The sequence below is a fragment of the Tyto alba genome, unplaced genomic scaffold (assembly GCF_018691265.1).
Source record: "Tyto alba isolate M040663 unplaced genomic scaffold, T.alba_DEE_v4.0 Super-Scaffold_5, whole genome shotgun sequence".
Classification (NCBI taxonomy): Eukaryota; Metazoa; Chordata; class Aves; order Strigiformes; family Tytonidae; genus Tyto; species Tyto alba.
The window spans coordinates 8218323-8243881 of NW_024881326.1; the positions used below are offsets into that span (position 1 = coordinate 8218323).

Here is a 25559-nt window from a genome sequence, read left to right on the forward strand (position 1 = left end):
GAAAGGATAAAGGAAGTCTGGTTTTCTTTTAGGGCTTGGCACATCTTCATGCTCACCATGTCATCCATCGAGATATTAAAGGACAGAATGTTCTTCTCACAGAAAATGCAGAAGTAAAACTGGGTAAGTTTCCTTAAACATGTGCTAGAAACCTGTTAGTAAAAATTTAAGATTTCCATCTTGTCTTGGAAAGAACCTACAGTAACTTAAGAGCAATAAATATGTCAAGTAGCATTAATGCTTGTGTTTATAAGGTGTCTGTCATATAGAAAGAGCTGAAAATGTGACATTTCTGCAAGGATGTCACTCACAGCCTGTGGAGAATGCAGCTACTTCTGGGCAGTCAAACACAGAACCTGTCTAGTAAGTCACAGCACCATCAGGCCTTCACAACAGATCCCAGCATGCAGACTTCCAAAATAAAAAAGTTGGGGGAATAAAATGTGTTAATGCATTTCTCTAAGGGAAGTGGTCTAAGACATTTTCGTAAATCTGACAATAGGTGAACTTAGTCATGTGTAAGGCCTGCCACTGAAGAGTAGCTCTTACTAATAGTCATCTCTCAAAAATGTTGGAGAATTTACTTATTTTGTTTTCTAGCTGTGACATGTCAGTGTTGACAGCTTTTGACTTCCTAAGTCTAAACTCAAGTACATACCTCTTTTGAGGAGGGGATGTCCTTCATGTTTTGGGAAGACATCACAGAGAACTCATGACAATGATTTAAAGGAGCAGTCTCAAGGAGAGTACTTCTCTTACTGGAGATGACCTTTATGCTCCCTCTCTCTTTAATTGAAAGAATTCACTGTGGAGTTGGAGAACAAAACTAATAAATATGGCCTGTGGATGTGGGGTAGGATATTTGGCTGGAGCAAGTAAAAATAACTGCTTTAAATCTCAGTATGGTTTAACCTGATGGCAAAATCCTGACTTCACTGAAGTCAGAGGGAGTTTTGCTCTTGTCTTAAATGAAGGCATGATTTTGTTTGTAGTCTCTAAAAGTTATGTAGTAGTTTTCAACTGTTCTCTCTTAAAACTGGCAGGATGGAAGGTTTGTGTGTGTTCATGACCTTGTAGTTACTAGTCCCACCATTCTTCAAGTGTTTGACAAGAAAGTTAAACCTTTCTAACTCTGGGTAAAGATGAAATAGATTTACTAAGTACAACAATTAAAAAAAAAAAAAAAAAAAAAGTAGTTGTTTCCAGAGAGATTTAGCTTGTGTGTCTGAAAGTAAAGAAGCTAGAAACCCAAGAAGTCCTCAGTCCAAGAAGTCCTCAGTCCAGTTCTGTTCCACTTCAGTGTAAGTGGGCACAGTTCCTGTCAGAAGCACGGAGTGCATGATGATCCCAAAGGTCAGGTCCAACTTCCTATGGGGGAAGGTTCGCTAAACAGGCACATTAAGTTATAGCAGTACAAATGATTGTGGTTTGCAGATGATCTGCAGTGAGGTGACATAAATGAGAAAATCTGCTCCTTGATGGTAACCATAGGGCTGCCTCCTTTCAGTCCTTTTTTTCCCTGTTATTTTGTCTTCTCTGTGAATAGCACTCGAGCGCTATGCCCAGTGGATCCAATTAGTGTATCTTAGAGGTTTGTTCAAAGAAAAATATGATCACATAGTTATTGGTTGTATGGGCCCTTCCTCATATCTGAAGATAACTGTTTTGCTGTATAATCCTGATGAAAGTAACACCCTTGTCAGTACAAAGAGCACCGCACGATTCTCTCATTGTGATGAGTCTAAAATCAGAATATAGTATACTCTCCAACTTCGTCTAAGCTAGTATAATAATGTAGGGAAGGAGTTATTCCAAACACCTCAAAATGAAGTGATACGATAGTTCTTTCCAGATTTCACAAATGGCCATATTAGACACATTGAAATTTGCCTTGTCTGTAGATACTATTTTTCCTTTCGGAAACTAGTTAAAGGTCTTGAGTCCTACTCAATGTAGCATCTAGATTAAGCATAAACTATTCTGTAACATCTTCCTAGAGCAATTTATGTCTGCTGTAACCTGCCTGGCAGATTTAGCATGCTGTTTGTTTGATCCTTCTGTCAAAAAGGAAATAAAAAAGGCAGTTAAATTTCAACTATTGGACAAGATGTATGAGGGGAACTCAGATTTGATATACGTTGTAGCCCAAAGGTTTGGTATTCTAAAAAGTATGAAAGTAACCAAGCAAACACTTTGCCACATGGATACAACTCATTATTGTTCTTTACCTGTGCTTGGCTTTTCAGTGGATTTCGGTGTAAGTGCTCAACTGGATAGGACTATTGGGAGAAGAAACACATTTATTGGCACACCGTATTGGATGGCGCCTGAGGTCATTGCTTGCGAGGAAAACCCTGACTCTACTTATGATTACAGAGTAGGTGTTACAACTCTACATAAGGTAGAAAAATATGCAAGTTACTGCTGAAATCCTGCTCAATTACTTCATTTGGAAAATTCAAACTTCATGCCTTTTAAACCACAATAATGTAACTGTACAAATAGAAGTATTTGTAATATGTGGGTGGTGGCTTTTTTTAAGAGTGGAGTTTTTCTATTAATTTTTTTTTTGTGAATTGTTGATACATGAAATACACTTTCATTAATTTCTGTGCAGAAAGAATACTGATATATGGAGGTTGTAGGTCAGAATGGAAAAAAAAGGAAGACGTAAATTTGGAAGGGATACTATAAGTAGTGTAATACTAATATGACAACTTACTGCTCTCCTGTGTGATAGAGCTGTTTTATTCTGTACTCAGCTGCAAATCCTGAGTTAATTGGCGATAATTAGTATTACTCATTAATGAGCATGTGACTGCAAGAGGTTTCCCATCCCAGAATGATTCTGAGGATGGCTGAGGTGAGAGGGCACAGAATTTCTTGTATTTCAGTTTGTGCCCATTACCTCTTGTCCTGTCACAGGGCACCACTCAGAAGTCTGGCTTGATGGTCTTCACTCCCCTCCCATCAGGAATTTGGACAAATGCATGAGATCCCCCTGAGCCATCTCTTCTCCAGGCTGAACAGTTTTGTCTTTCTCAGCCCAGAGACTCCCAGGTCCAATCCCTTAAATATCTTTGTGGGCCTTTTCTGCACCCACTCCAATATACTCATGATTTCTTTGTGCTGGGGAGCCCAAGAGCAGCTATCAAGCACTTTTTCTGGTTCTCCTCCTAATGATTATAATATGCTGGTGATGTTCCAAAGAGAGTTACAAAGCTTATTCTTTGTCCTCTGGCCTGTTTCCAGCAGTGTTGTCAGTTGTCTGTCTACACTTACAATGCAGGATGTTTTTCAGAGATGGCTTTCTGAGCAGCCATCTTCTGAGTGACCCTCCAGTCACTCTCTTGGTTCAGGTGCTCTCTTGGTTGCCACTTTGCAGTTCTCATTCTAGTTGTGGCTTCAGAAATATTTATTAGAAGAACCTGTTATTGTTTCCGTTTTCTGGTGATTCACATGCTGTGATTCTCCCTTGTTGAGACCTTCTGTGCTGCACGGACAGAGTGAAGTCACATTGTGTGTCAGTCATGACCAAAGAATGTTCTTGGATTTTATTTTATTTTTTGTACTACGTAAATCTTCTACTAAAACCTCAAGAAATTAATCTCTTGTCTTCATTCCCTCTTCCCAGTCAATTTCCTTTTCAGATTGTTTACTTTTCAGAAGATATAAGCATTAGGAACACGAACCCCTAATTCTTGAGGTTTCTTTGCCTTCAGTAATAATCACAGTTCATCTGTGTGCATTTATGTCTGCTTCCAGATAGATTCTGCAGATGGTAGTTTAAAACTGATCAGTGAAGGGTTTTGAAAGCATTTATGCAGACAGTGCTATGACTCAAAAGGTGGCATGGAGCTGGTCTTTTCTACAGAGATTTAGAGCTGATATGATGAGCAAAGTAGCAAGAAGCCACTCTGTTACTTTTTGCTGTTAAAAAAAAAAATATATATAAAAAATGAATAAACAAATATACGCATAAAAATGTATATATACACACTGGCCTTTAAAAACACTGCTGTCACCCTCCCTTTCACCTGTCTGCCTCTCACACTTTGAAACTCTGAACCAAAATTCTTTGTAGCCTGGTTGTTTCTCCCATTATCCCAGAAACCTGCAGTACTACACCTAGAAGACTCTTCAATTTTCAGTCATTTACTTAATAACAAGTCAGGATTGTGACTCTATTAAATTCCCACCAGTTTTGCTGTCCAATCCTTCCACAAACTATGATGCCAACTGGTTTTCAGTTTGCATGAGGCAGTTCAGAGCAGCTGGACTGAAAAGGCTCTGTTGATAAAGTCAAATTAGTTAGAGTGCCAGACTGGGTATGACCTCCTATTCATGTAGAAGTATTTTTGAAGGTTTTTCTTCTCTTTCTCCCCTTTTAACGGATAGTTTAGGGAAGCCCTGCAAGTTTGTTTGGTCACATGTCTCTCATTTGGCTACATTTAGACACAAATAGTAGTAAAATAATGCACATGATTAATCAAGTGGAAACCTGTGAAGTTTTTACAGTCACTGGTAGTGTTTCTGATTTACCTTCCATGATCAAAACCGGGCCCTTAGCACCCAGATAAGCTGATAAAGGAAACTCCATTTGAATTTAACTGAGCTGAACATATACTGTGACAGAAATCTAACTGCATGATGTCCTCCTCTTCATATGCCCAAGAACTTGTGACTGGAGACTTTGTAGATAGAAGAAGTCAGACTCCAGGGCCTGACTATAATTTCTGTTCCAGCAGTGTAGAAACTCACCAGTGACTGCTCTGAAATAAGCATAAAGATTGAGAATTTTTTTTGGCCAGGAGCAGGGGGGTGAGGCACTGGTGTGTCTCACTGCCTCATGAAAACAGTTTAAAAGATTTAAGACATATTTTGAAATGGTGCCTGCTATATTCTGGCTCTTGTTTTTTGAATGTGGAAGGTCTGCATTTTAGGGCTGGCTACTTAAATGATGAATCAGCTGTTCAGAGTTGCATGGGAAATGGGAAGCTTCTGGCTATTAGCACATTTCCTAAAAGCTCAGTAGGGAATGGGAGAGAGCAAAATGTATGTCACTCCAACTGAAATGACCTGATCCAGGAGAAATCTAGGGAAACTGTAAAAACAAAAGCAAAACAAAAAAACCCACAAAACCCCAAAAGAAAACAAACAAAAAAGCTTGAATGCTGCAAGTTGCAATGTGCAATGTTTCTTTTCCTGCAGAGTGACCTATGGTCTCTGGGAATCACTGCTATTGAAATGGCCGAAGGAGCTCCTCGTAAGTGATTTCGTATAAGGGTGCGGGTGTCTGTGCTTTGTGAACATGTTCTGTGTTAAAATAACTCATGCTTGTCCAATGCACAGATGTGCAAAATTTCTGTTTCTGGCTGTATCTTTAAAAATAATCTGTGACTTTTTCTCATTTGGGATCTTTTGCTTTCCTCTTCCTTTTAGACCCTTTAAGTCTATATTCTGATTCCTTGCCTTCGTTTCCTAGGGAAACAAAAAAGTTTTCTTAGAGCTCTTGTTAGCATCACTTTGTTCATCACTGCCTGTGGGTACAGCTAAGCAGAAGTGATTGACAAGTTAGCAGAAAAAATTGACAAGAGTTCGCTTTGGGTTTAGATAATTAAAAAAAAAAATGGCAGTCAGAGAAGCTAGACCTAAAGGTTATATTTTTACTCTGGGACTGACTTGATTCTCACAGGTTTTGGGATGAATACTGTATTTGTTCACGTAATGGTTTCAATCCATGATCACGTTCTGAACTTGACAGTGGATTGCCACAGTTTTACAGCGTGCCCCCCTCCTCTCTCCTCCGTTAGCCTCTGGCAGCCGTCGGGCAGAGATCAGCAGCTGCAGCGTGGATGCAAAGTCCTCATGCATTTTTGTTTCCGTGGAGGACCAGTTGCTTTGCCCCAGCACCCGTAAAGCAGATGTGATGGGGTATCCGGTCACTGCTGAGAACACAGGAGATCAAATAAATTATACTCTGGCCTGAGCTTGAGAGCACATAGGCTGTGTTTTTTAAAAACACACTTGGCTGTTCTCCCATCAGACTTGGTTTTTAGCAGTGCTCAGGAGCCAGCTGGAGTTCAGGAGCACTTTCAGACCCTGTGCTTCAGCCTAGCTGAAGCTTAGTCCTGAGACATAAGTCTGTAGAGACGTTTTCTTTGAGAGAGACTTTGTAGCTTTGCATTCTAATTCCACCTGTATTTGATATTTACACTGTCTTTGGCAGGGAAATGCTGTGGATTATTCTGTTGCATTGTATTTTGTTTACTGTAGTACAACAGTGTCTGGGACCCCCAGCTAGGAACCAGACTTCTTCTGCTCCCCATCCTCGCTGTATCACGTGCTACTGAAAATACAAAGGAAAAAGTCAAAACCAGAACCCAGATGTGAGAAATGACAGCAGGTAGATGCAGGCAGAGAAGTTAATAGAAGGCAGTGAAGGCTTTACCAGTCCACAGTCTTCTCCTTTTCACTAGTTCTGTATTGCTCTAAGTCCATTCCTGTTAAGAGAATCACAGCTGAACACCTGTATATCATAAGAAATCAGCCTCCATATAGTTCCTATCAGTAGTCATTCAGTAGCTCTGTTTTGTGAAGGAAGACCTCTGACCCTCAATATTTTTCCATGGCAGATGGAGCACACTCATAATTCCATATGAAATACCTGGGATAGATGAGATGTGACAGTATTTATTTTCTGCAGAGTTCTTTGTAGCTTCAACTTTCCACAACAGTAACACTAAAGAGAAGTACATTGGGCTGGAGAGAAACCAGCATCTGAATGCATGAGCAGAATCTGTTGCAGATTGTCTAATAATGGTGCTCACACTCCCAAAACACAAAATAGATGAAATGTGTGCTTAGTCATTATGCTCTGTGCCAGTGACGCAGTTTATGAGCTCTCTGCTTTGCATTAGGTTTTATTCATCCTGAATTTTCTCTTATGCCATGAATGATGTAGCTAAGAGTTTGGTTAAAACTCATTTATCTGAACCATAAGCCAGACGTAATAAACTAGATAAGTATTTGAATCCCAACTTTAACTCACATTTATGTGAAAACCCCCTTTGGTGTATTAGAAAGGTAAGCTTTTTTTATGTCCTTCTGAAGCTTTATATATAAAAAATATGTAGAATGTTGTACTTTTTCCTGCCGTGCAGCCTTTCCTTCAAATCTCTTTTAACTGGCAATAACAGCATATTGTCATGAAAGATTTCTGTGTACTCAGAGACTTTAATTCTTGGCTGTAGTATGAATTTAATTGACTAATGGTGCAGTTCTGCAGCGGATGCTGTGCAGTTGGAAGTGGGAGTGTTTGTAGAAGATGACTCCTCTCTGTTGGGAGAACCAGGCTCCTGGCCCGGCATGATCAGGCTGTGGGAGGGACATAGCGGGGAACATGCACCCTTCAATAGCTTCTGGTTTCCTTTGCAGCCCTGTGTGACATGCACCCCATGAGAGCGCTCTTCCTCATCCCACGGAACCCGCCCCCAAAGTTGAAATCCAGAAAATGGTAAAGAGTGAAATTATTATTGCTGCATTGAGCTTAGGAGGATTTTGAGCTCTCTTGTCCAGAAACAATGATCTTGTTACACCCAGACTGATCTAAGGTCTTTCTGAGGCTGTTTCTAGTGCTGGATTAAGCCACAGGTGCAGATGTAGTTTACCTTTGGGAAGCAACACCTTTCTCTTGAACTCTGCCTAAACTGCAGCAGTCATTGCAGTTGCTGTAGTTCGGCCTGGGTGGCTGAACTTGTGATATAGGCAAGGCTTAGACGAGCTGCTTGGGGTCCAGGCTTTGTCAGAAGACTGCATAGCCTACAGAGAATTAGTTTGTCATTTAAATTAAGCATATAAAGAAAATCTTCACCATATCAGAAGGGTAGGGGCATTTTTGAAAGAGTTGCATTGGCCAGATTGTGGTTTTTGTTGATTCAGATGTAAATTGAGGGTAACTCCACTGAGAGAGCAGTCAGGGTGGAGTTCCCCATCATTCACCCTCAGTGCTGTGCTGGTCTCAGGAGGATCACTAGTGGCAAAACTCAAATTGTCTCACTCAGTGCCAGTGCAAAAGGAAACCTTGCAAAGTTAGTACTTTCCATCACTCAGGGGTAGTGTTTGGTGTACAAGTTGAAAAGGATTATTGTTTTCCTCTACTTTTCTGTCTTTTTCAGGTCAAAGAAATTCCTAAACTTTGTTGAAAGCTGCCTTGTAAAAAATTATATGCACCGTCCATCCACTGAAACCTTGCTTAAGCATTCTTTCATCCGAGACATGCAAAATGAACGGCAAGTGCGTATCATGCTGAAAGACCATCTGGACAGGACCAGGAAGAAAAAAGGAGAAAAGGGTAATGTGGCAAAAGCTAAATAAAATGCACTGGAGAGAGTAGGTCCTCTTCCAATTTTGACAGCAGAGTACAAGGCAAATGCAACTGAAATGCTAGAACCAGGAAAGCTGTGAGAAAGTGTTATCCTTGATAGCAGTGGGGCCATTTTGAAGATCTCTTTGTGAAAGCACAGATCCTTAATGGTGTTTAAGTGCTAAAGTCTTTGGAGCCTGACCGACCCTGATTCACTGACAGCAACCGTAATGCTAATGTGAGCAAGGAGTACAAGTAAAGTCTAGGTCCCTTCTTTCTTGAGTATCTAAGTATTACTCAGTGAGCATTTTCTAGTCCCTTAGTTCATCTTTCTGTCCCATTTAATTTACCTGTTGCATCTCCATGTAATTTTAGTTTGTGAGTTCTTTGGGGGCAGAATTGCTCTTTAAGTGTTTTGCAATGGAGTGCACAAAAGAGACCTTGAAGTCCTCCAAGCTCCAGCAAAACATAAATGGGTATAATGAATCATCTGCTTCACAGGGTGGCTGAAGAAAAAGAGAGAATCTGAGTTTGTTCCAAATGCTAGCCTTACTCTTCAGAGCAAAACCTGGAAGAAGCAGTACTGGAGTGGGGATGATACTTGTGTAAATGCCTGTGTGCAGCAGACTAAGGGCTGTGCAAAGTGGAGAGTGAGCCATAGCCTGGTGACCACCAGTTTTCCCCTGCCCTCTCTCCTGTCTTCCTCTTCTGTGTGGTTTGTGCTGGCAGGGGCACTGTGCCCTCATAGTCACTGATCTTCAAACTCAGAAAGCATTATAGAGTTGGAAAGCGACATAACCTCCAAGTATTGATTTGACAACAGGAATATTTGTGCTTAAAATTAAATTGCTGTTGCAATGCAGAATTACTCCAGTAGTAGTTGCAAATTCCACCACCTCTTTTGGCTATGAATCTCAAAGCACATTTGAATAGAAAGATAGTGAATTTCTCACAAATGCCCTTGTGGGGCCAGGGAATGCAACGATAACAATCACTTCTTGATAGATACTTATATTTTGACCTGAAAAGTGATATTTTTAATTAAAGCTCCCCTGAAAGGGAGAACAGTGTGAAATTGCCAGACATCACACTTCAAAACAGTGATTTTTTAAAAAAATAAATCCTGCTTTATCATGTCATATAGCCAGCAATGCAGAGTAGGACCAGTTTGAAATTATCCCTTAAAAGCTGCCTTCATGTTAGTCTTGAGGATAACTTTAGAAGTGTGGATCAGCTTCTTCTGAACCGCTGTGCTAAAACTAGCATTAATTTATTATCCCTGTTCCTTTTTTTAATTGTTCACTTTAATACAAAAAGAAACCTGGTTTACTAGAGGCCTCATCTTAGCCATACAACAGGTATGCAATAGCAGAGAAAGGCAGTACAAGTCTTTTATGTCCTATCTGAATTACTTTCTGAAGAACCCCTCTGCTAGTGGTGGTGTGGGGTTGAATTTCTCTGTGGGTTTAGCCTAATTTACTTCAGGCTATGAAATAGGTTAGTTTTGCGAAACCAATGCAGTCAGTCAAGGGAAAAGTGGGAGTGTGTAAAGGGGCTGCCCTGAAACATTATGTGAACTAGATTTTGAATTATGTACGCGAATATCTTGCCTCCCCTCAGCCTCCCAGTGCAACCTATGGCTTTTAGATTCCTGCTGAGCTACATGTAGTTCAGGATGAGTGCTCAGAAACAAAGTTCAAGATCATATTTTAAATAACACCATCCTCTCATGGGATTTGTTTATTGTTCTCTTTTCTAGAAGAAACTGACTATGACTACAGTGGAAGTGAGGAGGAAGATGATGAGCTGAATGAAGATGAAGGAGAACCAAGGTTAATTTTATTACTGGAATAGAAAATTTGACTGCCCAAGTTGTTCTCATTAAAGGCAGTTCTCCTCTGCCAGAATAGCTTTCTTAACTTGCTCTGAATCCCTTATTTCCTGTATCCCCTCTGGTAGTTTTAACTGTTTTGTAGCTATCAAATATAATTGCTGCATGTAAGATATTGGTAATAAGCTGCTTCTTAGTTCCCCTGAAATTGGGAGAAAACTCAAATGAAGGACCCAGTAATCAGCTTCAGTCTGTTTCATAGCACAGAAAGTGGAGATGCACAGTCAGTCAACAGGCTGGAGATTTATCAGAACATCTTAATTTGCTAATACAGGGCAACAAGCAATTCCCAATGCACCTTGTATTGTCTCTTTAATGCTATGTTTTGTCATGTAGGAATCTCCCCTTTGTTTCAGCTCCATAGTTAATCTCCCGGGGGAGTCAACTCTTCGCCGTGAATTTCTGAGGCTGCAGCAGGAAAACAAAAACCGTTCTGACCCTCATCGCCAGCAGCAACAGCTGAAGGACCAGGAGAAATACAAGAAGCAGCTGCTGACAGAGCGGCAGAAACGGATCGAGCAGCAGAAAGAGCAGAGAAGAAGGCTGGAGGATGTAGGGATTGGCTTGTATTGCTGCTCCATGTCTCATCACAAATTAAAAATGTGCCTGTAGAGAGTAGCCTTTGAAAAGCAAGACGGCTGTGTTAAATTGTCAGCACAACCTGGATTGTAGTGTTTGGGCTTGGGAGAGCTGTGTCACTTTTGAACACGGTGATTTAAAATGGGCTCTGTCCTTTTCCTGCTGACAATCTGCCCGCAGCTTTGGGAGTGGAAAAGGAAGGGCATTTTGTTTGAGTGAGTTTGGTGGTGGAAGCTCAGGCTGATGGGATGAGAGATCCCGATCTCTTCTTTCTTATGTGCTTTGCTGAATTTGGAGTCTGTCTGTCTGATCCAGATTCCTGGCCCTGCTTCTGTTTAAGATGTTACAAGATAGCTGTCTGACACACTACGGTGTTGGAGGCATTGCTAAATTACCAGTGGCTCTTCTCATGAGTATCTGATGAAATTCAAGCATTGTGAAACACTCCAGAACTGGCATTTGTGAAGCCTAGTGCTGCTCCAGCAAAACAGGGGAACTCTGGAAAAACCCTTTCTTCTCAAAATGATGGAAGGACATTTGTCATTAGATTAGCTGCCAGCCATCACAGAGGTCTTGCATGCCTGCCTAAATGAATGGCAAATCTGCCCTCGGCTGCCAAAAGGGCAAAGGTTTCACTTCAAGTTGGGCAGTCATTGTGCTGGCAGCTTGTGGCTGTCTGCTTCTGCTGCGCGGTGTATCGGGTATCCCCTGTTAGTGACTGCATGGCAGGAAATGGGCCTTGTGGTTAATGAACACTGGCATAAGTAATTGGTGGGTACAAAAGTAAAGTAAAATAAGCAATGTTATTCCCTGGCTCTCTTCCAGCATCAGAGGCGAGAGCAGGAGCTACGAAGGCAGCAGGAGTGTGAGCAGAGGTGGCCAGAGGCTAAGGCCGTTCAGAGGAAAGAGGAAAGGTGTAAAGAAGACAAAAGGGCTGTGGAAGATGAACGGTTCATAGTAGATGGACAGAGGAAATCAGAAAAGAAGCAGGTATGAAAAATGTTTACTGACAGCAATTTGCAGCTGTTCCTGTAGCTGATGTCTTTCTCAGTTCCCTGAGGATGTGCCCGTCCTCTGAGTCACAGACCAAAGAGGGACTTTTTAATTCATTTACTGCCTCTTGTTCTCAGATTCAGCCTTCTTTTGAGTTAACTTATGTGTTACTGAGTCATGCTCCTTATCTAGGGCAATGACTGCCTCTCCCACTTCTGTCTCTGCTATTTCTCTGTGCTGAAATGGTCTTCAGTCACTTCAATCTGATTTAAAATATCTTTACCCTGAAAGCTTCCAGCATCAGCTCAACCTAAGCTTAAATCTCCAGTCTCATTTCTGTTTGGGTTCTGTAACCAGGACTGTTTCTTTTTCACAAATAAAAATGGAGCAGAAATTAATTTTAATGCCGAAGTCTCATTGTCAAGTCTGGCACCTTGGCCATGATGTTCTTCTAATGTTTCAGCAGCAAACTGATTTGTAATCAGACCGAAGCATGGAGTGTTTTATTAAAGCCCTCTGGTTTTAGGAAAAGCAAAAAGAAAAAATAGGATTTTCTGACGTGCTGTCTCAAAAGCCAACCACAGAGTGTTTGGGGTCACTTTATGCTTCCTATTGCTCAGGGTTGTGGCTCTTCTGTCAGCCCTGCTGGAATTGTGCTTGCTTTGTTCTTTGTAAAGCTAGTATTTCCAGCAGTCAACTTGGTTGTCCTCCAAGACATTGTTCTCTCTGAGGTTCATCACTCTTTGCTTTCAGAAGGTAGAAGATGTGCAACACAACAGGAAGATGCATCGAACTCTCCCCAAAGATCAGACACAGCTGCTGTCTCTCCAGCATGACCACAAGCAGAAGAAGGAACCTTCCAAGAGTTCAAATTCAGCAGTGCATCCTCCATCAAGCAGCACAAGCAAAGAGGTACCCTCTCGGCCAGTGTAGCATTTTGGTGCATTGCAGTTTATGATGCTGTGGTGATGCTGAAGCAGAGAACAGATTGATCTCTAAGCCTAAGTCTGGAGCTTGACCTGTGTCTTACTACACACATGCTAGAGTAAAGCCTTTGGTTTCCATTAATGTGGAGAATAAGGGAAAAGAAAGTTTGCTCTGTCACTTCTGTTCGAGTTCAGAGAAGCATTCAACTGGTGAGTGGGTAAACAAGGTCCTTCTGGTCAACCAGGTGTCATTCCCTTGTCTTACAAAGAGGAATGAATTGAAGTAGTATCATCTGAGGTTTAACAGATGTCTTTGCCTGATTTTAGGGTTCACACAATTGACCCAGACGCAGAATGGCAGCGTGCCTCCCAAACACAGATCTTTGTGCCCCGATGTCAGGCTGTGATACCTTTTCTTGTTGTCTCCCAGGATTTTAGGTAGATAAGATTTGATGGATCAGGGGTAGCCACATATAGTCCTTGATTAAGTGTTGTAATCGATTTCATTCTTTTGCTAGCTCTGAAAGTATTTCTGCCCACCAACTTGTTCTGCTTACTGTTATATTGTGAAAAGCTACGGGTCCATTTCACATGTTGTCTCATTCCTAGAACACTTATCTTTCTTTTTGTTATAATTTTGACCTGTGAGCCCAGTTCTGCAGCTGGTGCTATTTGTTGTGTTACTAAAGTCTGAGTCAACGTCAAAAATCTCAGCAGCTCACAGGTGCCTCCTCAGGTGGCTGTGTCTAAGTAGAATAATGGATGAGACGGTCTCTCCATTCATGGCAAAGCATCTTCCCAAAGTACCCAAGCAAAGGAATGAGGAGAGCTCATGTGCATGTATGTAGGAGGAATGCAGAGTGCTGCTTCTTAACTCTTGCTGCAGTTACTAAGCAAGTGCCCTCTTTGTCACCTCTTTGTGTGTGTGCATGTATGCATGCATGCTGCAACTGGTTCCCTTAACTGAAGTTTTCTGTATTGATAAACAGTTAAATGAAACTGCTAGGATTATTGAAATGATGAATTTTAATAACTTAATAGAGTCTGCAAACAGCTAAGCAGCAATATGAAATCAGAAAAAATAAAAGATACTAAGCTCCTTGCTAGAGTATCAGTTCATGAAAGCAAGAGAATAATTCTGTTTGAAGTATAACTTAACTGTGAAAAAAACAAATGCCCTAGCTCCAAAGGCTTTATTGCATTGACTGATTAAACAAATCGTTACTGAAATCTGAATGAACTCCTCTTGAAATCAGTATTTGTTTGATGGTGGAGGGCTGGGTCTTATTCCAGCTGGGGGGGTAAATGGTTGTGGACAGAGAAGTAAGCTGCTTTTGCTAAATACACAACATCAAAGTCAGTAGAAATGCTCTGCCTTTGCTAGGCTTTCGCTGGATGGGGAGAAAATGCAGTTCAATTTATTTAACTTTCTTTTCTACTTCATTGTAGTTAGAAGTAAAAAGAACTGCAAAATGTCAGTTTAAATACTCATCTCTGGTTTTGGCATGTGTTTTGTAAATGACCCCTTTGTAACAGAATTAAATGTATTATGGAATTTAATGTGCAGTCACTGCTAACTTTTAATTTAGTGGTGAAATAAAATATCACTAGTTGCAGAGAAAGTGCTTCCTGCCTGTTAGGTTCACAGCACAAGGCTCTCATCGTTATGGCTACCATAATATACTCTAGTTTTAAGGACAAATTATTTTACAATATTAGTTAATTACTTAATCTCAGAACTTCTTGGAAGTCACAGATCTTTCCACTACAATCATAATTAGTGGTACAGGGTTGCATTTTTTGGTTAAAGGTTGAGACTTTGTAATTATGTCAGCAGTCATAATTTTTCACAACAATTTAAAAATACTTTAAAGTTTTGACTGTTTTCAACAATGATAATTCAGTGAATTTGTTCTTGTTGTTACTGATCTTTCCCAGGTTATTAGCCAAAGAGATGCTTGTTTCTCTGTTACACATAGACATAACCTACTCAAGAGCAAGTTTGTTTATGTACTTTTTAAGCTCAGTGGCATTTGCAAGTCCAATTGTTGATACACAAAAACCCTCCAGAATTATTGTTTCATGGAGGCCTTAAAAACAAACAAACATAAAGCCATAACACCCTCCAAAGTCTCAAGTTTAATTTTGGGGCCACAGAAACCCTTCGTTGGGAGTTTCTTGTCTTTGCCATTGCACTGCTCCTGGTGCAGGCAGGTCGGGGCAGGTTTCCCCTGGTGTGTGCAGATGCGAGCGAGCTCTGTGCCATTTCTGGTCCCACTGGCACAGGAGCTGGTGAGCCGAGAGGCAAGGGCTCCTGGCTTGGGACAAGCTGAGAGGGGAGGCAAGGGCTCCTAACTCGGGCTTGATGCTGCACTAGTGCAGTGCCTGGATAGGGACTGGCATCGCTTCTGAGAGCCCAAAGTGTCAGCTGCTTGAGTTTGCACCTGGGTCATAATAGATTGCATGCAAGCACCCTTTGGTCAGAGCAGTGGTAGGTAAATTCTATCTAGCTTTTAAGTTTTCTTTCTTGCTTGTGGTAAAGTTTGCCTTTCATTATTAGGAGTTGCAAGTAATGAAAATCTGGCCTCAAGAGTAGTATTAACTATTGGGTTCACTGGTGCTAGTATTTCATGGTATTTGACTGTGGTTGCTTCCTTTAATAAGTTTTTTTTGGTAGTGGTTTTTTTGTGTGGTTTGTTTGGTTTTTTTTTTTCCCCAACTGAGATTTGTGAGATTAAGTGGAATCATTTTCCATCTCCTCAGCAGTTTCCTAGGCTGTGTTAAGAATACACTTACCTTCTTGACATAGGCACAAACATCCAGATATGGTGAGAGATACCGTTAAGAATGCCCACCCAGACACAGATAACTGGGTCTTTTTATGGCATTAATCTCTATTTTACTGTGTAGAGCTGTTTCTAGGCTGCTGAATCAGAGGATATGATAAAGATTTACACTAGAGAATCGTAATTAGTCATGTAGAATGAAAGTGGAAAGAATAGTGGGGTCAAAACCATAGACTAAAGATTTTTGTAATGAGCAATGCCCTCAGGAATTAAAAGGGCCTTTATTCCTTCTAGATCATGTTCCTCAGTCCTTTCCATAGTGCAAGTAGCATACCTAAAGATAGAATGTTAAAAGTGCTTTAAAGTAGAAAGCAACGTGCAGTCAACATTGTAGAAGGAGGTAATAAATGGACAGCAACCCAGGCTGCATGTTGTCAAAGATAAGTAAGTACAGACAGGTGATTCCTCCCAGCTAAATCCCAGCCTGAAGCAAGTGAGATGGCTTACGGTACAGCAGATGGCAACTCAGACCCTTTTCCTTGCTGCAGTTTGGAAACTTGATGGAAAATGAAGGTTTGCAAATGAAGAGACAGTAATGATTCATATTGTGCCAGGGCTGACCTCTCTCCGATGGGGAGGTCCATCAGAGTCGATGCGCACCATGCTGCTGTTGGAGAACATCCAAGCTGCAAAGCCTGAGGCTCAGTGTACAACATCCTGCTGCTTTTCTCCTTCTCAGGCCGAGGACCGAAAAAAGAAAAGTGACAGCATCCAGTCTTCCCTCCAGTGGCCAGCGGTGCTGGGGCACGAAGCCACGCCACACGCCAGAATGGGATCTGGCAGCAGCTCCAGCCCTTGCACCCCCGCGCCACAGAGAGCCATGCTAGTACAGGTACGGTACTGCTGCCCCGGACGGACGGGGAGGAGGAGGCATGGGCGGCTCCTAAGCAGAACGGCACATTGAAAACCTGATTCCCTTCACTCCTGACACAAATGACTAAGGCCTGTGCAAACCGGCGCAGAAGTTTTTAGTGCCACCATGTGCTGCTAAGTCCTATGTGGAATTACATGTGGCACTGCGCTGTGGTTAGTTATTTTTATATACTTGATGCATGATTGCTGATTCTGTAATGTTACTCTTAGATGTTTCACAGAAAGCCCAAATGACTGTGCTGTTGGAGTCCCTGAATAATGCATTGTTTATATGGTGCCATAAATATATGTGGCACTTTTCAAAACAAGTCCAAAGCCAGAGTTTTTATCCCTGAAGACCATATAAACAAGCAAGATTGTTAGTGATCTTATGAAATAATCTACGAGTACACGGAGATGCAATAAGGACCAATTCAGAGTCAGATTTTGCTTGTGGATAGAGCCTAAAAGGTCTGTGACTTGAAAAATTTCATTATTAGAGGTAGAAGCAGTACCTAAACAGTAGCTATACAGTGAAAGCATTCTGATAAAGTTCTGGATTGGAATCCTTCTCTCAAAACATGTTAGTTCCTGCTATTTCTACCAGTTCTGGGAGAGGTGATTCAGGGTTCTCACAGTGCCTAAAAACTCGGCTCCCTTTCAACGTCCTACCCTTTCACAGTGTATGAAATAAGTAGCTTAGACTGCAGTTACTTTTTTCGCCAGTCTCTCGTGAAGCACGTATGAGCAAAATTAAAACAAGACAGCAAGTAGAAATGGAATAAACTACTGCAAGTGTGAGCATGGCTCATTTAGGCTGGAAATCTCCACTTAATTTGAAAACATGCAGCGGTAGGAATAACCTTTCTGTCTTTACAGTTCCTCATAGCACTTCATTTGTGCATTCATTTATCCCCTCAACGAGGATATACAATCATAGCGCTTGTTTTATTTTTGGCAGCTCTGTTTGTGCTGGAATCCTGGACGGATGGATGTACACCTTCTGATCCATGTCTCTAGTTGCTTCTGTGGGATTTAGCTAGTGGCACCCACAGCAGAGTGGCATTTGGATCAGGCTTAGGTGTTGTTTACGTGCTGCTGTGGCACCTTGTGGCCTGTCTTCTTTGTGCATTGGATCTTGGAGTCACAGGGAGAGGATCAGACCACAGAGGAGGGTGGGTTATTAGTTTCAGCTCAGCTGCTTTCAGAGCATGTTGTGCTGCCTCACTGCTGAGCCCTAGCAGTAGGGTGGGACTGTGTACTTCTTTGAATCTACCTATGATTATGGGTTATTACTAAGAGGGTAGGTTGTATTATCCCAAGCTTTTCTTGATCTCATTGCTGGCCACTGAAATCTTGCTTGGCATGAGCTTCTGGTGAACGTCCTGCATAGAAGATCATAGAAACACAGAATGGTTTGGGTTGGAAGGGACCTTTAAAGGTCATCTAGGCCAACCCACCCACAATTGGCATGGACATCTTCAACTAGATCAGGTTGCTCACAGCCCTGTCCAACCTGACCTTGAATTATTCCAGGGATGGGGAATCTACAGCCATTCTGAGCAACCTGTTCCTGTGTCTCACCACCCTCATTGTAAAAAATTTCTTCCTTATACCTTGTCTGAATCTACCCTCTTTTAGTTTAAAACCATTACCCCTTGTCCTATTGCAACAGGCTCTACTAAAAAGCCTGCCCCCATCTTTCTTATATGCACCCTTTAAGTGCTGAAAGGCCACAATAAGGTCTCCCCAGAGTCTTCTCTTCTCTAGGCTGAACACCCCCAACTCTCTCAGCCCATCCTCATAGGAGAGGTGTTCCAGTCCTCTGATCATCTTCATGGCCTCTTCTGGACTCTCTCCAATAGGTCCATGTCTTTCCTGTGCTGAGGACTCCAGAGCTGGAGGCAGTACTGCAGGTGGGGTCTTACCAGAGTGGAGTAGAGTAGGAGAATCAACTCCCTTGACCTGCTGGTCACGTTTCTTTTGATGCAGCCCAGGATACAGTTGGCTTTCTGGGCTGTGAGCACACATTGATGGCTCATGTTCAGTTTTTCATTCACCAGTACCCCAAGTCCTTCTCCTCAGGGCTGCTCTCAATCTCTTCATCCCTCATCCCTCAGCCTGTACTGATACTGGGGGTTGCCCCAACCCATATGCAGGACCTTGCATTTGGCTTTGAACTTCATGAGGTTCACAGGGGCCCAGTTCTCTAGCTTATCCAGATCCCTCTGGATGGCATCCCTTTCCTGAGGTGTCTCAACTGCACCACTCAGCTTGGTGTCATCTGTAAATTTGCTGAGGGTGCACTTGATCCCACTGTCTGTGTTTTTGATGAAGATATTAAACAGTTTTGGTCTCAATATAGACCCTTGAGGGACACCACTCATCACTGATCTCTATCCAAACATTGAGCAGTTGACCACTACTCTCTGGATGTGACCGTCCAACCAATTCCTTATCCACCAAACGGCCCATCCATCAAATCCAATTCTCTGTGATTTGGAGAGAAGGATGTTGTGCGAGCACCTTTTCAAATGCCTTACAGAAATCCAGATAGATGACATCTGTAGCTCTTCTCTTGCCCACTGATATAGTCACCCCTTTGTATAAGGCCATTAGGTTGATTAGGCAAGATTCAGCCTTGGTGAAGCCATGCTGGCTGTCTTGAATCACCTCCTTGTCCTCCATGGGCCTTAACATAGCTTCTTAGGAGGATCTGTTCCACGATCTTCCCAGGCACAGAGGTGAGGCTGACAGGTTTGTAGCTCCCAGGGTCCTCCTTTCTATCCTTTTTAAAAATGGGTGCATTGTTTCCCTTTTCCCAGTCACTGGGGATTTCACCTGACTGCCATGACTCTTCAAATATCATGGAGAGTGTCTTGACAACTACATCAGCCAATTACCATAGGACTCTGGGATGCATCTTATCAGGTCCCATAGTTCTCGCTGGAGAACTCTCACAAGGTCTACAAGAAGGACATTTGTATCCTAGCCTTGGGTAGAGGCTGGCAGCTTCCTTGAGGTGAGTATTTCAGCCCTGCAATAGAAGTAGGAGGGTCCATAGTTTATTGCAGGGCAATAGGGATTCTGCAGGAACACCATGGCCATACAGAGAATAGCCCTGCCTTGTTAAAATGCCACTCCTGGGATGAAAGGAGCTACCTTCTAGCTGGCTGCGTCACCTAGGACAAGTCACTTAATTCCTTTGCACTTTGTCAGTGCTTCCCAGTTTGGTAGTAGATCTCCCAGCTGCCAAGGGGAGTGGTGAGGAATGAAGCAGTATTTACTGACCTCTTTCACATTCTTTGATGGAAACTACACTATAAAAATTTTATGCTGTTTAAAGTGATGGTGTTACTTAAGGATAATAGCAGAGGTGATATACAGTTGTTACCATGTGATTCCACACCCTGCTGGTAGCTGCCCTGTTACACACTCACAAGCCAGTGCTTGAGATGATAGAGATTGTGTGGACAGAGAGAAGGCAATCTGTACTCGTACCTACTGTGTTAGCATGGAGACCAGATGAACTTCAATGGGTAATTTATAAATCCTCTGAGGGGTTGTGTTTCCTTTTGCTGGTTGGCAGCAGCTGTTCTTGCTAATAGTGGCATGTTTGGATATGCTGCCTGCATTAACTGTATGAACTGTTAGGGTGATATGAGTGATGTGCCAGTTAGACCACCTGGAGACTAAAAGACCCACAGCAATACACTTGTGAAGTTCAATATGTGGGTGCCTTGTTGATTTAAAATAAAGGTGAACTGCGGAGTTAAAATGCAAGCTGAATTCATCACAGATGTTTGTGCTGAAGAACTTCCAGCCAGGTTTGTCAGAGAGGGTTCATCTGTCATCACTGCTCTGCTCAGACAACAAAATGACTTATTTTAAGTGATTGTATTCTGTGAGATTTTGCAGCATATCCTGGTTGCCTAAATCTCTCTCAAAATTATTTCACTGGAAATCTTAACACAGACCTTGAGGTACAGGGATCATGATTTCTCAGTGTCTTTTGTCCGATCTGTCTGATATGGGAAATGTGAGATATTGCCAGATCAGAGTGTACCATTTCCACCTGTTTTGTACCTGTTTTTTGTTTGCAGTGTGGTAGCAGATCTGGCTCTCTGGTTGTGGTGGTGTGGGATGAGCCGTTTTGGGCTACCTGCAGAATTTCACAGAGACGAAGATAGTCACTGAGTGTGCTTCTCTGTTCGGCGTCTCCTGCCGCCTGACTAATGGAGAAATTTAGCTCACATCTGAAATGAACTCTATTTTTTAATTGACTCTGTGGTTTTCCTGTAGGATTTGCTAGATAGATCTCGTCTATCGCCTGGAGTAACGTGGCTGAAAGAGAACAAGAAAGCTAACAATATTAAAATAACTAGCTGTGCATTAGGTTATGGATTGACCCAGTATCCCAGAGCAGACCTGCTCAGAAGGTTAAGAAAAGCTTTTTCCTTATGCTGTTTTGTAACAACAGTTGCACTTATCTACCCCTTGTATGTAGATTCAGTTCAAGCTAGTAATTTAGGCATCCTCCAAAATGCATTGAGCCTGTCTTTTTAAAACTTCGTGGTCCTAAATATTTTCAAAGTAACTCTATCAATCAGTCTTTTGTACTATATCACCTTATATTATAATTCAGGGAGGAAAGGGTCATTTTCTTTCGCTCTTTTAGGGATACTTTTATGGTTTGGAGGCACATAGTAGGTAACAATGTCTACGGGTGCTTTCTGTGGATCAGAGGAGCTGCTGTTCTTTCAGTATTACTTACAATAAAAACAATTTAAGGCTCAAGTCTCAGTAGTTTAGAATCATGTTAGGGGTTTTAATTTTTTTTTTTCCCCCATACAAGTTGTTTTATCTGTAGAACTTAAGGATAATATCAAACACTATGATTTTGGGGGTTATCTGAGACATTTTTGGCTTGCTGTGGAATTGCAAGGTCTTGTAGGTCCTGCAGAAATTATCCCAAAAGCAGGCATCACTTCTTGGCTTTACATGGAACTGGTATACAGGTCTCTCTCTACCCAAAGAAACGATGTAGGTACCCTCTGCAGCATTTGGATTCACCCAGTCACATATGATTCAGCAAAGCTTATTCATGCTTTTAAGGACAAATAGTTTTCTGGTTGTCTGCAGGACACAAAAGCTGGAATTTAGGAAGAAATGTAAGTATCTTGTTGAAAAAGTGGCAGTGAAAAAAAAATCTTCCCATATTCTGATAATAATACACTTGCTATAAAGCCTATTTCTATACGCACAATGAATCGTTTCAGGGGAGCACTTTGCTGTTGAAATAATTCTGGTTAACTAAAAACTATTATTAGCGACAATCATGTTGGACAAAAAAGTAGTTTTGACAAAATGAAAGGACATGCATTATGAGATGTTATAACTGCTGAAAAAGCTGTTTTCCGTAAAGGGAGTCAACAGGACATATTGTCCCAAAAAGGCAGAAAAAGCACCTGAATATTTCACTATGTAAACTTCTCAGGACTGTTTTTTATCAGTTGACTTTGCCATGCTGGTCTGGAAGGTTGTGATGGGACATTTGAGTGGATGCTTGGCATTAGAATTACTGCTTGTCAATATTTAAGTGTTTTTTAACATTGTTCCCATGAAATAATTAGTACTGTAGAGTTATAGGGAATTTATAATCATATTATATTATTGAAAAACTGTGCTCAGTTCTGTTACTGTATTTTACTTTCTAAGACTGGGGAGCTGGAGAGTTTTGTAGACTTGGACTGATAAATCAATAAAATATTAGTCCGAGTCATTCTTTGGCGAAACTTAACTGCAGCTGCCCCTGATCTGAGTTGCAGTAACTCAGCTGGGACACGAGTTTGAACTTTGACTCGGACAAAACCAGCTAGCCTCTTTCTTGGCCCAGCAAGCGGTGGGGATGCTGGTCGTGCCGTGCGTTTGCAGAAGAGTTGCCCCCCAGCAGAGGTGTGTTAGCGGCCGGGGTGCAGGCTCCCTCCCACCGCGGGAAGGACATCGGCCCGCGCTGTTCCTGCCGCCTGCGGGAGTCTCTGGAGAGCCCCAGTCTTGCTTTTCATGGGAGGTCTGACAAGATAAAGCACAAAGTGGTATAATCTCGGGCATTTCTCTAATATATTTTACTATTACTGTAAAGTCAAATTGGTTCGAGCATAGCTATCTCTCAAGAGGGGCCCAACTCACACAGTGTTTCCGTGTGTTCTGTCTCTGTCTTGTGTCCAAGAGGATTTCTCATTTCAGGGAGGATCAGTACATTCAGTTGACATTTTTAGCTCTCTGCCTTTCTTCTTCTTTGGAAGACTTCAGGGTAATAGATCATTAGCGTGTAGAATTTAAGGGCCCTTTCCTTCGTTTCTCTTTTTTTTTTTTTTTTCTCTCCCTTCTTTCAAATACTGAAAGAATCAGAGGACCAAATTTTGAGTATTTTAGCTCAAGTTTTATATTGCTTACTTGTTGTTCTCTTAGAGTGAAGACTATAAGAAAGTGATTTGATTTCTTCCCCGCCTCCTGCCACGATTAGAGCATTTGCTATCCTAATGCTCTAATTTGATACCTAAGCACAGGCAGTTACAATGGGAGCCCCAGGACATGACTACCCATGAGGTGTAGTCTGAGCATAGTTTCTTATTTTCTTCTTACTGCATTCTCAAGTTTGATTTTTTTCAAGTAATTGAAAAATCTGTTACGGAGGAAGGCCAGGGCACCCTCATAACCACTGGAGAGTTGAAAGCACTTCCAGCTAGGCAGTTTGTCTCCATTGACTCTGGGTTGATGGTGGGCTTGCAAAGACTAGTTTGGAAGTCAACATCTAACTTAGGAGAGGTGGGCTCCCCCAGTGATTATACTATCTAAATTCTGAAATGGAGCATTAGTCAACTTTGCATGAAATATACTTAACAGTAATTTTTGCATCATCCAGTTAACTAGTTCATTGTGCATTGACAATGACCTATTAGCTTCTCCATAGATTTAATAAGGGGAGATATATGTACAGCATAGAAGTTTTTGCTATTTCTTTTTATTGTACTCTTCACCTTGAAATATTTGTGCCTAACATGCTGGAAATTAATAACTTAACAGTGAACAAGGTGAGTAGGGTTGTAGCCAAACACAATTCTTGTAGGTTTACTAAAAATTTGATCTCACAAACAGAACCCTTGATATCTGTTGAGATTGGTACCTGTTACATAGACAGGGAAGTACAATTCAACGTGTATTTCACTTGTTTCAAGTGTGAAAATTTCCGGGCCAGTAAGGATGTGTACCACAGCAGTTCACTGTCAGATATGGTGACGACACCACTCAGCCCTGTGCAGGATGATGTATTCTGGAGTATGAGTCAAAACGAAGAACCACCCCCAAAGGTATGTGAAACTCAGGGTGTTTGGCACTGAAGGTGATTAATAGCACTCCACTCAGTTCCCCTGTGCTGTATAGTATCCATCCTCAGGACTTCATAAAACGCTGTGAAAATCTCATTGCTTGTACATTAACTGAGTCTCAGTAATCTAGAAAGAAGATATGAATTTATAAGCAGGTCAGTGTTCTGAGTTTATGTGTGTGTATATATCTGTGGGATCTGAGAATGCAGATATACTTCTTTTGTTAGACCAAGTATTTGTAGCCGCCCTTTCTGTGAAAAACCTGACTTGTTACAGAAGAGCTCCTTAGTTTTTGTAAATTAAGTGATGGTGTATTTCTCTAACAGAATCTGTAAGAACAGGTACAAGAATATTTGCGTGGGGATGTTTATGTGCATGCATGTGTGTATTCATTTTATTACTTTGCAGCTGGGGGGATGTTTGTGTGTCTCTTCCCCCAGCCCTTTGTTAGCAACATAGGGTAATCTACCACCTAGGGAAAGCTGCATTAAGTGACTGCAGATACATTTCCCTGTCTGCTTTAAATATTGACCAAGAATAATGCTGACTCTAAGGAAAAGTGCAAACCATTTGCAATCTGCACCCTGATAGATTGCACAGGCTTGGAGCAAATTGGAAGCACCTGCTGCTGACTTGCAGCTTCCAGACTTGAAATCATGGAAGAACTCTCCACAGGTCCCACTGAAGCATTATTCATTTGTGTTGTTTAGTCTTATTTTTGCATCGATACAGAGTAAGCATTGTGTTTATTAACTGTGTCTAAAATATTAGTAGCAACCTTAAAACGTTTAATTAAATCTTTAAGGTTCCAGAAAGGACAACCTCTAAATTTTACAGCAGGGATCAGCCTGGCCATCAGAGATGCCTCTTAAGGTAAGGTCTCAAGTGTTTCTTGTGCTTATACTAATGCTGATTTATTTTAAATAGGAAAAAATAAAGCCATTTTATTAACCTCAGTAACACCAAAGCTGACATGAGTTCATACCTCATTTAATAGTAGTTACAGTTATTTTGTCTTTTGAGTCAGTTGGTCCACAAAAATAACTAACCATACTTCCTGATCTTCAACCTGAAGGAAGTGTCTAAGCCAGCTTCCTTTTAATGATCAACATAACTGATTTAGAGAGAAACAAGCCTCTTGTAGAGCTCCTTCTCCTTTTCATGCAAGTTAGTGCTGTCTTCTGCTGGAAAGCAGTATTTTTAATATATAAGGGCTGTTCTGTCTGTAATCATTCCTTCAATGAGTTGTTTCATTTGTTTCTGCCTGTTTGGCATGCTCGAGTGGGTTGCATGAAAGTTGTATGTCCATTTCCCAGTTAACAGGCAGCGAATTGTGCAGTCACTTAACTTCTTGTGATTGGGTGATGCTTTACTTTCCCTTCACATTAGAGTAGGTGGCTGCTGAAGGTGCAGGTTACTTGAGGTCCTATCCTGTTGACAGTGATGATGGGAGGTGGGAGTGGTGCTGGGCAGCGCTGCCTGGGTGCTCTTGTAGGTGCTCTACATCAGCACTGGCACCATTGCTTTCAAAGGGGAGTTAGCTGCCTGGATGCTTTGGCGAGTGGGGGTCTGGCCCCAACTCCCTATGTAGACACTTAGAGCTTGTGAAGCTTGTTCCTGTAGCTTTGTTTTGCCTTGTAGTAGCTTGAACAGGCTGAGTGTGGATGCATCCTGGCTGTTTTGGCAGTCTGCCCTTAAGGCTAGTGTACTTTCTTCATA

The 25559-nt window shown here is 41.7% G+C and overlaps 1 protein-coding gene across 6 annotated transcripts in view; it reads left to right on the top strand.

The window, feature by feature from the left end:
* The window catches only part of NRK (Nik related kinase), a 105340-nt gene that overhangs the window by 43645 nt on the left and 36136 nt on the right, over positions 1 to 25559 (top strand). For 4 of the 6 annotated variants that reach the window (XM_042807450.1, XM_042807454.1, XM_042807455.1 and 1 more), the window contains exons 6-17: positions 33 to 123; positions 2247 to 2377; positions 5212 to 5266; positions 7438 to 7516; positions 8178 to 8353; positions 10125 to 10197; positions 10613 to 10808; positions 11661 to 11825; positions 12582 to 12740; positions 16280 to 16432; positions 23691 to 23822; positions 24646 to 24713. In XM_042807450.1, coding sequence (XP_042663384.1) covers positions 33 to 123; positions 2247 to 2377; positions 5212 to 5266; positions 7438 to 7516; positions 8178 to 8353; positions 10125 to 10197; positions 10613 to 10808; positions 11661 to 11825; positions 12582 to 12740; positions 16280 to 16432; positions 23691 to 23822; positions 24646 to 24713 — 1478 coding nt within the window. The remainder of the gene's footprint in view (positions 1 to 32; positions 124 to 2246; positions 2378 to 5211; positions 5267 to 7437; positions 7517 to 8177; positions 8354 to 10124; positions 10198 to 10612; positions 10809 to 11660; positions 11826 to 12581; positions 12741 to 16279; positions 16433 to 23690; positions 23823 to 24645; positions 24714 to 25559) is intronic. The other 2 variants (XM_042807451.1, XM_042807453.1) reach the window with 2 other exon arrangements.